Genomic DNA, 13,350 nt, shown 5'->3' with positions numbered 1-13,350 from the left:
AACATAGAATTGTTTGCTTAAAAAAATAATCTTATTTTGACTAGCTTTACACAAATTTCAAAAATTTGTATCAGTAAATACAATTAATACAAAACGCGTACAAAAGTTAACTTAATGGTCTATATATTTTCACAATATACAAAGAAAAAACAATTATTATATCATATTTATATATTTATATTCTATATATTACAAAATACTACAATTATCTAACATTAATTTTGAATTTTTCTAGATTTCCATGTACGTGATACACAAAAAATAAATGTCTATTATAAACTGGTTGTTTTGTTCTAATTAAATCAAATGATAATATTTCATTTTATCAGAAACGTACAAAATGTTAAAGTAGAGTTTTTTTTTATTTGTTTGAGCAATTTATCACATTTTTGCACATATATAAATATATTATTTGGAATTATAAATTATAAATACATTATTCGTAGATGGAATAGTTGATTAAAATAAGTTGAGTAAAAAAAAAAAAAAAGGAAATCTACGTATATAATATAGTTTTTATAATCAGTTCAAACACAACATTTTTTTTCACTTTTAAATTGTTGCAAATGTGTTCGAATACATTGTTTTTAAACAATAAAAAAAAAAATTGATAAATATAAAGTTTAGTAATAGTAAATAACACACACAAACACATGTATGAGAAGGTCCATAGAAGAGTGTTTTGGGTCGCAAGAGTAAAATCACAATATTTATCATATTTTACAAAACGTATGACGTTTAAAAACATACTTTATTTTTTTTTCCAATAAAACCCCGCTTACAGGTTTTGTCCGTCGACAAGACGAAGACGCAGAAGAAGAATACAGTTTTATTTATATAAATATATTATAATACACGATGAAATAACGGCAGTTGAATAAATAATAAATAATTATTTTTTCCTCTTCTCTTTTTAAAATTTCGAGCACATTTGAACAAAAAAAGATATGACGACAACAACAACAACAGAATACACAAAATAGTAAATAGGTAATAATAATATGTACGATGACGACGATGACGATTATGACAATAATAATAATAATAATAATAATATTTGTATGAGACAGTAAAAACACAAGATTGTTGCGGTTGGACTAGATGCAGCGACGGCTTTTGGCCGTGTACGACGGTGGCGACGAACTGAGGTCAGAAAATGTTGGACTTCTCCATCTGGACGCCGTTGTGCACTTGCAGCCGGCGGATCCTGGACTGCACCGACTCGCACTTGACTTCGCTGCACCGCGCGTACCTGCTGCCGCCGTTGGCTTTGATCTCGCGTATCACCACCACGTTGCTGTTGTGTTCGCGCATCAACTCCAGGCCGACGCACCGTTTGTCTTTGATCTCGTTGCGGGTGTCGAACACCTTCAGCCGGGAAGCCGACTTGCAGTCGCCGCTGGCGAACTGCGACATGGCGCGCGCCACCGCGCCGCTACACTCTTTTGGCCACTTGCGTTGCGACGACGCGGCGTCCCACACGTTAAAACACGACGCCGACAGCTTGGCCATCCTGTGCGCCTGTTGGCTCAACGGCCGGCACCACGCGTCCAGCGAATCCTCCAGCGATATGATGCTCGACCGGTCGCTGCTGGAGTCTATGGAGAACTCGCTGACGGTGTCGCTGCTGCAGTCGCTTATCGACGAGTTGTCCGCGCTGCTGCTGTTGGGCGTCGACGACGACGACGTGGACGGCGCCCGCGGCCGATACTCCGGCGGCGGTTCGTCCACAACGTACACGCGGCGGTACGTGAACGGCGCAATGTCCTTGCTCAGTCCCGCCGGCATCGTTTGCGTGCCGTTCGCCCGGCTCAGCGCTCGACTCCTGGACGTCCGGCACGTGACGCCGCCGCCGCCGCAGTTGCTGCTGCAAAAGTCTTCGTCTTTGGCACAGCCGTCGGTGTTCAAATCGAGTTCCATCCGCTTCACCAGCGACTCCATGTTGTCCTTGAACGACTTTTGCCTGGACACGCTCATCGCGGCCCTGGGCGAGTTGTCGCAGCTCTTGGACATCATCACTTGCGCCATCTGCTGTTGTTGCGGCGGCGGCGGCTGCGACTGTTGTTGTTGTTGTTGTTGTTTCGTGGCAAAGTCGGCGTCGTCTACGGTTGTCGCCGCGTTCGTCACCGGTTTCGTCTTACCTTGGGCACTACTACTGTCTTTGAAAGACGGCATTCTCGACATGACGGTCAACGTTCTTTGAAACCACGTGTGTCCCAAGCAGTCCTTGGCAGTGAGGCGATCCCTGTGAACAGCACAACATAAACACAATATGTTAATGACAATTTTTTAACATGTTACACAAAATTTCAAATCCACCAATCTTGGGTGATGTTAGGGGAATGATCTAACCTACTACCCTCGAGTTAATAGTTGACCTACTTAAACACCACGCCGTCGTGGAAAGTAATCGTTTGGCAATTTTTTTTTTTTTTTTGATATTGCAGTAATAAAAAACTTGCTTTTTACGAGTCAACTCGTTACAAAACCTATTTTGAATATTACCACGTTTTTTCCCGGTCCTAATAAAATATAGTTGATATAACTAGTGTTCCTTTCGAACAAAAAAATATAATTACTATTGACAAATCATTTGGTTTTATTGGTGTATAATTTCAAATATAATAATATACATAAAGACGATAAGCGTTTACAACAACAACAACAACGGAGTGCCAATATTTTTCAGATAAAATTGTTCGGCGAAATAGAACAACAATATGTGATAGGTACTATAAAATACCAAAACTGTTATTGAAAGTATTGAGAATAAAATGATTACATAACAACAATCAATAACGATTATATTATTACAAGTGGGTCGAGAGGAAATGCCATATCGTTGAGCAGTACACAAAATTAAACGTTAAAATGATAATTATTATAGTCAGTCGTCAGCGGACAAAGGTTTATTTTTGTAATTTAATTTACGACAAATTAGAACGCTTTTATATACTTGCAATCCGCCAATAACTATGGGTCAAGCGAGTCCTTTTTTTTAGTACACCCATAAAAAAACTATTCTTACGTGTCAAATGAACTACATTTGAAGAGAGAAAATCAAAAAAATGGAACAAATCAAATCGCGACCACCTTCTTTTGTTCCGGGACAAGTTTTTATCGCACGGTCCAAATAATATTAACCCTCCCCCCCCCCCTTTCACTCTTTCTCTCTAAATTATCTTGCTCTTGGAGACGGACATTCGATCAGAAAAAAACACATCACGTACGCGATGATGCCATTATTATACACTTACAATTATTACATAAGTGTAATACGAGATGAGACGACGAGAATCAAATAATAATTGGCCGCGAGTGAGAGACAGGAGAGTGTGTGTTGTTGTTATTATTATTATTATTAAAGTAACGTTTTAAAAAGCAAACGAAATTAAAAACAAACAGGAAGATGATTTTTAGCGGTATTGTGTAATGTACACAGTGGCGCAACCGGCGAGACCCTTCTAATCTCTCTGTGCCGAGTTCTCTAATTGCATTTGTTTTAAAATGTTAAATTTCCAAGCCAACCTTTTCCCCGATGTACATCGGACATGAGCTAACACCGCTGGAGTACCTTCATCATTCTTATAACGGCGGCCCAACACCACCAGCGAGTCTGTATAATGATAATAAAATATAATAATTGTACCTGGGGTTTTTCACCATCAGCTTTTTCATGAGATCAATGGCATCCTCGGATATGTCCTGAAATAGGTCTTCAGGAAAATCGAGTTTGCACTGTGATATGTTGCAGAACGTCTCCTGTTTGGTGTCGCCGCCGAACGGCGAACATCCGGTCAACAGGACGTACATCAATACGCCGATAGACCTGCACACGGAAACAAATGTTTTAGATGTATAAAACTGCAGCAATGAAAGCAGCTCTGGACTTGGGCAATGATGGTGAGGACTGATTAAGAAGATGTGATAAGACCCAGGTCATTGTGTTCGGACTCACCACATGTCGGTTTGCACGTCGATCGGTTCGTAGTTGAGCACTTCCGGTGCCACGTAGTCGGGCGTGCCGAGGATTTCCCGGACGTCCACTCCTTCGCTCAGGTACCTGGATATGCCGAAGTCGCATAGTTTTACATCACAGTTCGGGAAGTCGGCGGTCAGTACTAAGTTTTGAGGCTGAAAAAAAACAAGACAATCGCGGGTTATCATACACACACAGTTGGTCAACGCATATTGGTCAAGACTTTGACACGGGACGCAGGTTATAGCAGCGCGAGGTGTTCTAATTGCCAACAGTATTCTTGTCCGTACGGCTATAATGTGTGTGTGTCGTTTGACCATAACTATACTACTATACGGAGACGCGACCCGATGGCGTCAACCAGATTCGTCGTTAGCGCCAAACAACGTTGCGTAACACACACTACTAGTAAGTAGTATATATCGTATCTAGGTTAGGTCTCCGAGGCCGTTTCCAGTGAAACCCTTCGCGCTTCTGCTGCTATGGCGCAGCCGGTTAAAACGAAAATAATAATAATAAAAAAAATAGTCAAAACGACAACAACCGCCATCCTTAACAATGCCTATCCCGTAACAGTATGTATGTATTGGAAATATTGTTTTTGTTTTGCTAACGCGAAGGACGAACAACGACATTACCGGACAACGACAAAAGCGACCATCCTCTGATAATAAGACGAGCCGTTGCCGTAAAGGAAACGCGCGGAGATAACAGAACTGCAGCTGCGACGGGCGCGACGGATTGATAATGTTATTATGACATTAGTGAATAATGCATAATAATGCTTATGTACACTTGCAGTTATAAACAACAACAACGACAATAATAAGCAGGTAAAAGATTGCGGCACAAACGCGGATCGATCAACGACGGCGACGAAAGGTATAAATAACAATAAAAAGTCTGTTAGCCATCATCATATTGGCTTAGCCTTCGTCGACCATGTGTGTGTTTTGAAAACAATTAAACGTGTACTATTAACCGATCATTGCCGTGACGAAATACCAATCGACATTCGGCATAAGGAACTAACTAAGCTGGACCGACCGCCGTGCGATTTTATCAAAACAATAGCACTCAAATATGATTAAGTATTATTGTTGTTATCGTTGTCGTGGAAAATATCGGCGGCGCAAAACCGGTAAACGACGTTTTTTTGAAAAAAATCCGCAATCAGTAATCACAATATTTTGTGTACACAAGCGACGGCTTGGCTTTCAAAACACGAGACGTTGCTTTAGTCGCATTCAGACATGCTAATAACACGACCACACACACACACACACGAAAACAGTGATGTTACACTTCTTACCACCATAGTGTCAGAAATAATTAAATCAACTGGAGTTCGACTAGACCGGTCACTCATCATCAAACGCATCATTTAGTGTCTGAGAAAAAAATATCTATCCGTTCGTTTCTCGATTGACCCGTTAATGGGTTTTCTAATCACTAAATATTCTCCAAGTGGTTTTGAATCCAGACGTTACACACAAAAGTAATGTTAGCGAAATGGTTTAGCGAGGTAGAAAAAAAACCGGAAATAACATTAGCTGCGCTTTTAAGAGTCGCATAATACACGACACAACGTTTGGCGTCGAGAAATGATTAGTGGAAATCATTTAGGAACTCATCGTAGGTACGTCAGTGTTTAGAATAGAATTTCGATTTTCTGTCTGAACTCTTTTACAGCTAATTAGAAGAACCACCACTCGGTCAAGGATTTATTAATTGGTTTCCCGACGAAAAAATAATAAAATCGTCGGACCGTGGAGAACCGACGACATGAGAACCAGGATGCGTTATTATTATTATTATTGTAATAATGGTCGTCCACTGGATTCTACACACATATATAATATGATAACAATATCTATACATATATTATATCCTCCCTCTAACCCCTTCCACGCAGACACAACAATAATAATTGTGCCCGCGGGTTCCTTAAAGTTTGCTCGCATAACTTCTTCACGGCCAGTACTACTTCCTGCGTCCAATACACGGCCGCCGCCGCCATTCAGGAAGTTCTCACACGTCTTGGGGTCACGGAGTTTATGATTTTTTTTTTCTTTTTCAATTGTCCTTCTCGGTCTACTACCCGCGGCCTTTTGTTATTTGAAGAATTTTTCATAAATCCGATCCAACCGTCAATTAAACAAAATACAGTATAATAAAATAATATATATATATATTATTAAACTATCGTTGTCGTTCCGTTTGTAAGCCCGAGGTGTGGAGCATGTACATACAAATATACACAAGTTTGGTGCTGAGGATTATTATTATCCCATTTCCACTCAGCTGTTCATTTATTGGGGATCGAACGGGAACCCAGAAATAATAATATTGGAAATCATATTTCATGGACTAGTTAACACAAAAGAGAAAATTATTACGACCAATGACATTTTGAAAGTTGAATTCCGACGTGAGACGGAACCGTTTGAAGCCCGGATATGTATTGAACGCGTCGATGATGATAAAAATAAGTGTAATTATCGAAAACTCATTAAGTGAACAGCGTTTTAGATACAACGTGTTAACGTTAGGTCTAGATGCGTTAGGGGGTTCACGCTCTAAAAGGAACTGTTTACGAACCGAGTCATTTCAAATATAAAATTCGGATTTTGGATATTCTTAATTGGAAACAAAAAATGTAATCAAATTGTACGATATGGGATTCGCCAAACTCTGGTTACAAGTCATCCGTCTTGATCCATCTCGCACACAACATGCTCGATTCACATCCAAATGAACGACGACCATCATGTCTTAGTGCGAGTATTATGATATATCTCGTCAAAAACATCAAAAACGTACACACACATACAAAAAAGATAATAACACATTATCTTAACTTTGTCTCGTATAAGACAATCCGGTTTTACGGGTTGTGGCGGTGGTGGCGGTAATCGCTCATAAAACATATTTCAACGGTCCCATTCATTATGTAAAGTCCCACACGACACACACATTGTAGCAAAACGACGTTCTAGCTAGCAAGCGCACGTGAAAGAAAATACAGGCATAATGTTTTTTTTTTTTTTATCGACTGGCGGCGACAATATGTAAGTAGTAAACGACCAAGGGATTCGTTAGAGTTTTTTTTTAAAGCCGCTTCACGTGCAGCCCATTGCGCGGTCCTAACCGTCGAGCGTTGTAAAAGGGAAACATAATAATAAATTACCGCCACATAAATGATTTCAAACAACAGTGGTAAAGTTAAAAAAAAAAAAAAGTAATTATGGTTTTTACTACGGGGGGGGGGGGCAGATCAGTTAAATTAGATAAATAAAGTCCATAGTGTAACACAGTTATACTAGACTATTTTATCGTCCTCACCTTGATATCTAAATGCGCCACGTTAATGGTATGCAAGTAGTTCAGACCGTCGAGTATCTGTTGCATGAGTCGAGCTACCTCCAGCTCGGAAGGCACTTCGTCCCTATCCAATACCATTTGTAACTCTCCTCCAGGTGCCCTGGAAACAAATATATCCAACAATTAATTATTGGTCCATACTTGGCGATAAAAAAGGTATTTTTTTTTTTATCATTTGGCCCGGGCAAATATCACAAAAAAAAAAAAAAAAAATGCAAGGACTTTTCTGTACCCACTTTGTATTATACCACATACAAGACATACACAGTTGACAAAAAAACATGCACATAATAAATGTAACAACGTAAAAGTGTAACGTCGGTTACTACACTGTTATTTTTAAAAGGTTTTATTATATTATAGTTAGATTAAAAAGTAAAACCGTCCTTGATAAATTGAACAAAATTATTTTATGGCCATTTCGCAGAAAATATAATAACGATTACCGGATCTGATTAATTAAATTATTTTAATATTTTTTTCCCGCATTTATAATTAAAATTTCAAAACCAGTTATGATTTTCTTGGCATACCATAGATGTATCAAATATCAAATGAAAGTGCGCTTAATCTATATTTTAAACAAGTTACGTATCTCGTTATTAGCATTATTAACAGTCTTTATTATAATATTTATAAAGCGCACATCGGTTGAAGTTGTTTTTTGAATTTTAATTGAAAACCGCCAATTGTGTAACAAATTATAAACATTGCGCAATCCATCCGCAAATATTTTATAGGTCGTGATCCCAATAGCAATAGTGCGTCCATTAGCAAGGTAGCATCACGTTTTTTTTTTTCTTAATTGAAAATGTTATGTAAAAATAACATTGCAATACATCTACCGCTAATGTGTAAATAACGACTTGCCATACTTATATGCGAGTCTAAAGCAAAATTTCTTATCATTTTTCAATGCGACGTTGCAACTATCATTTAGCATATATTATGTATTGCCAACGGTAAAACGGTGGTTTCGAATTAAGAGTCCAGTTGTTTTTTCAATTTGTATTTAAATATATATATATTTTTTTTTGCTATTTAAATTATGTAGGTATATTATTGCCGGAGAATTAGTAACCATAAGCGTATAATGGTTTTTTACGGTCACAAAGCCAAGACGTTTTGGACGTTAGCCAAAGTGGAGTTTTATAGAATTTTATTTAATAAATAAATTACACGGGTCATAACAGCATACACATTTGTGAGATGCTCATCAAATGTAAATAAAAATGTACTTCTGTATAGTACGTCTACTACTGTAGTCAACTCATAATTAAAACGATTTTGACTAAGTACCAAAAAGAAAGGACGGAAGAAGACTATAATATTGTGTTTTATTCTTTCTTCTCGATCTTCTCTTATTGGCCTTTTTGAAAATGTTCTAAAAACGTGTGCACTACTGGCAGTAAGGTCTAGCAATACTAATTCCGACACAACACCAAAATCACTATACACTGTGTATACTTACATTTCCAGCAGCAAAATCATTTCGGTGCCGGTCTCGAACACTTTGTATAGGTTGACTATGCGGCTGTTGTATGTGCAAGCCTCGAGCACGGCCACCTCGTGCAGAATTTCTGGTCGCAGGTCAGCGTTCCGCCGGCGTTTCCTGAGGAACTTGGCCGCATACTGTTTGCCGGATTTTCTATCCCTACATCTTCGGACAGTCGCATATTTCCCTCTGTAAAACGACAAATAAAACAACAAAATTAGTTACACATTTTTTTTATTGCATACATGTCATATGGTATAAAATAAAATATGGAGTACACAAAGAGACACAAAGATTCGAGGCTGCCAGTGGTCGACCGGAAATGATTAGGTTTCGTTTCTAACGCGGCACTCCTTAAATTACAACTATACATACATTATACATAGAATTAGCATACAGTTGTTGTAAAAAAAAAAAAAAACAATATCAGACACTGATGTATATACGCGCTGGTGAATCCGTGCAGCAATCGCAGATGACGTTTGGAAACCACCATTGCAAGTGGCAACATTCGCATAAGTTATGTATTGTTACTAATACCGATTAACATAGAATAATGGCAATATCATATAATATTAGTCTAGTTGTGTTGAACCACACCCGAAGGAGGAGGAAACGGGCGCAGTTTTACACAATTATTATTTCCGAAAACGATTTCTAGCCGAGAGGACCAACTGTGTATAAATCACTCGTTATTTTCAGATCTTTACACCGTTACTACAACAATCCCACCTTTGTCGATGAGTTTTCAAAATCCCACACGGAATCGTCGTCCTAGGCAGGCGCATAAATATAATATGCGTAACAAGTCTCGCTCGTGTCGAAATCGTCAATAATAATAATAATAATAATGACATAGTGTTCTTACCGCATAGATAAAGGTTTTTAATCGTTAAACGGTTAACGAGCAACCATTAACCCGAGATGGTTAAATCAAGGTCGGCTCCGTTTCTGAGCTAATGTTGTCGTAGGACGGCGCGAATCGGATAACTAGGTTTTTTTCCCTATGTCACTTAATAGTAGTCCTCTCTGTCCGTGTCGATACTGATATCATGAAAATTTATCATCGTTCGATTACAGACTGTATTAATGATATTATATCACATTATGTAGAACAATTATTTAAGCGGTAACCATTCAGTTCTTTGGTTTTAATTAAACCCGGTGCAATTGTCACGGATCTGTAAAACTATGATACAGCAGTATACATTATTGACTATATATAATATAATAATAGTACCACAACCGACTACTCAAATGGCGAGGCAACAGTTGTATGTATTTTACTATTACTATCATTGTACAGAGATAACAATAGCCGTTTACGCTAGTGAAAATATATATCAGTCCGGGGCAGTTCGGCTACCGGTTTTTGACTTTCTACTATGACAGCCTCCAGGTGCATACGGATATTATACTCAAAGAATATTTTGATTTGATTTATTCAGCATGGCCTGTAATTATTATTGTAAAGCAAGTATTTTAATATGCCTACCGAGAAACGAATAAAGTTCAACGACGGCGGTGGTACACGCAGTTGAACACTAATGGTTTTGTTGCTCAGACCTGGACGTTATTCAAATCAATAACAATAATACAATCTAAATTTACAAGCCTTAATTGCTAATTGTCCAGTTGTTGTGCGTTATCTAATTTTGTTTTATGCACCTCCTAAAGTTATTAGGCAATATAAACTGTACGTTTATGCGACCCCCCGGCATACGCTTCTCGAGCGTCGGCTGAAATATCTGTACGTTGGCTCTCCATGAAAGAACCGTTGTAATTTTTGTTTTCCACACAACCGTTATAGTATGGACCGCTCGCGCATTACAATTATTATTATAATATGTATAGGCGTTAAAAAAAAAAAAAAACTCCTGTGTACTAGTATAGCAGCGCGGGGGAGGAGAAGAACGAGGAGGTTCCCGATGCGGAAGGCCGGTCTATAATAACAGCCGCGGTGGTTTTCACTATAGGCTATTGTCCCTTAACCGAAGCGTTTTGCGTGTAATAATGTAACTACGCCACAAAGTGTTGCAATTAGAAGAACACACACTTACAAACACACATTATATTATTCGAGAAGAGAATCGGTAAATAAAAAATTAAAAAAAAAAAAACCCCATAATATTGCAGAGTAACACACGTAGCACTAGTGTTGAAGTATTAATTATATACATATAGGTACAAGGTATCGACGGACAGAGCCCATTGTGTAACACCTTCTATTGTCACCTAAGGATTTTCGCCCGCTTTCACTGTACACACACATACACATACAGTCATTGTAGGATACCATTTATAAATAGTAGAATGATACTTTAAGTGTAAACGCTCATACAAAAACCTATAATATTGTTTGATAAATATTATACACACACACACACACACACACAAGTTGTATCGTCAAATTATTATCAACTCGGATCGACCAGCTAGTAAAATAATATTATATATATATATATAAATATATATTTTAGGTATGGAACTGACACGCCATCGCTGTATACGACGTAGTTCCTGTGCCTAGTGTATTAAAAAACAAACACAGGTGTTCGTAAAAGCGACCGGAGGAGACCGCTCGTGTATATAATATGTGTCAATATATTATTATTATATGCACAGTCACACAGTTCTTACTTCTTAACCGAATGCATCGTTTCGGCAGAGTTAAGAGTACAATACATGAAGTTATATATATATATATAGGCGTAATATGATAATGTCGAGTTGTATTGACCTAACAATAAAAACAAAAATAAAGTTAAAAAAAAGGCGTCCAGATGTAAATAAAAAGTTTCATCGGAGGAGGTGTTCGGTCCAGTCAAAAGCAAATAACAAACCAAACGGATACAAACATGGTCTAACTGCGTACACAATATGCACTGCATAATCATTTGTGGTGTAAACCGTGTAAGAGTTGATATTTGTTGACGTATCCTTGTAGATTCGACAACCGTTTAGAATATCACGTCCAAAGTGATAATGATATTAGCATACGGTTTGCTTAACCGCGAAGGTCCTCGATGGGTTTTTTCAAAAAAAAAAAAAAAAAATGGATAAACGCACAACACACACCGACAGTGTACGCGCACTTGAAAAGAATCGACAAAAAAAAAAAGGCACTTTACACATCCAAGTTAATCGTTGAGAAAGGTTAAGTAACAGTTTGTTTTTTGCTAACAATTTTCTATATGATGAAAAGCGTTGAATCACGCTTAAAGCAGATGTTTAACATGATGTGGACAAGTTAAAACAAGTTTACACAACTCAAGCAGTGGGTGTCCAAAACTTGGAGCTTAAACAACTTCGGGCCCCCTCTCTTTAAGTTTTAGGTTTGGTTTATTTAGTTTACGCCATACCAGAATAGTTTAGTTCAATTAGTGAATAATCTATTTTTATTTTCAGATGATAATGATATTTTTTTAAATACCTATATAAAACTGCAGATAAATATTAATTTTAGTTTTGAAAACCATCTCATTGCTAAAAAGACCAAAAAACTATTACTTGGCAGGACCCAAAATTCAAACGCGAACTCAACTTTGCCGCGCCATGATTGCTCTGACACTGTTTTTTTTTTTTAAATACTTTTGAATTCAAAATGAGAGTCGAAACGGTTTCTATTGTACATGTGTATCTTCGAAGTCGGTTTTACAATGACGTTTGAACTTTGGATTTCCACAATTAATATCTACACTATCTAGCTGAGTGTGTATGATTATACAAGTTCGGGCACGCCTTGCACACCGTCTGACAGTTTTCTAATTATATAAAACTAAAATAATATACATTATACAATAATTGCATACAGCCGTAGTAATTGTAGATATTATCAGCGAGCAAAAATTTCTACTATCGAGTACAACAGAGTACAATGTGTGTACCGCACTCGACAATTATTATATTATTATTATGTACTCGAGTCTGTCGAGATGTGCACACACAACACATTGTGCCTTTCTCGTGCGATGGACATTTTCTACGTGCAAATTTCGACGGTTTTAACCGCGTATACCGGTTCTTGTGGACCTATATAGGCTAGATCTAAGTATTAACTTTTACCCCGTCCAAGTCCTCGCGCACTAGCGTACACACACACACATATATATATATACATGCAGTCACACGATATCGAATGTGGTATGGCAAAAAGCGCGTTTCGCTTCAAACCAGTTATCGCCGAGTTTTACGACTGCGGCAAAAAGAAAGCCGCCTAGAAACTAACCCCGGGTCATCGGTGTAAATGCATTGTGCGCTCTCGACCCAAGGTGGACAATGCTATCGGTTTTAAGAAATGATAACACACACGGATAGGAGACGCTATCTATATGGGTTAATCGAAGAAGGAACAGCCCATGGGAACCGTTTCGGCGGATACCTTCGGAAGGTCGTGACAGAAATAGTAAAAACGACCTGATCGCACACGACAACACCACTTACTTCTTTGCCCAGTTCTTCGATCGATGAACTACTGAGCGGGCACACACAC

At 38.1% G+C, this 13,350-nt stretch overlaps 1 protein-coding gene across 1 annotated transcript in view; it reads right to left on the bottom strand.

Moving 5' to 3' along the window:
* Positions 1-433: 433 nt before the first annotated feature.
* Positions 434-13,350, bottom strand: part of LOC126844429 (calcium/calmodulin-dependent protein kinase type IV-like) — a 54,185-nt gene continuing 41,268 nt past the window's right edge. The window contains exons 2-6 of the mRNA XM_050582623.1: positions 8,835-9,047; positions 7,325-7,463; positions 3,959-4,134; positions 3,650-3,829; positions 434-2,245 (exon numbers count right to left, since the gene is read on the bottom strand). Of these exons, the coding sequence (XP_050438580.1) occupies positions 1,150-2,245; positions 3,650-3,829; positions 3,959-4,134; positions 7,325-7,463; positions 8,835-9,047 (1,804 nt within the window). The 3' untranslated portion in view covers positions 434-1,149. The remainder of the gene's footprint in view (positions 2,246-3,649; positions 3,830-3,958; positions 4,135-7,324; positions 7,464-8,834; positions 9,048-13,350) is intronic.

Source organism: Adelges cooleyi, unplaced genomic scaffold, assembly GCF_023614345.1.
Source record: "Adelges cooleyi isolate 19-005CV unplaced genomic scaffold, UGA_ACOO_1.1 ACOO_flye_CR_arks_rails_tigmint_CR_PRNA_108, whole genome shotgun sequence".
In the NCBI taxonomy this organism is placed as follows: domain Eukaryota; kingdom Metazoa; phylum Arthropoda; class Insecta; order Hemiptera; family Adelgidae; genus Adelges; species Adelges cooleyi.
Note: the sequence above shows the minus strand (reverse complement) of the source record. Positions and strands in the feature narration are given on the sequence as shown.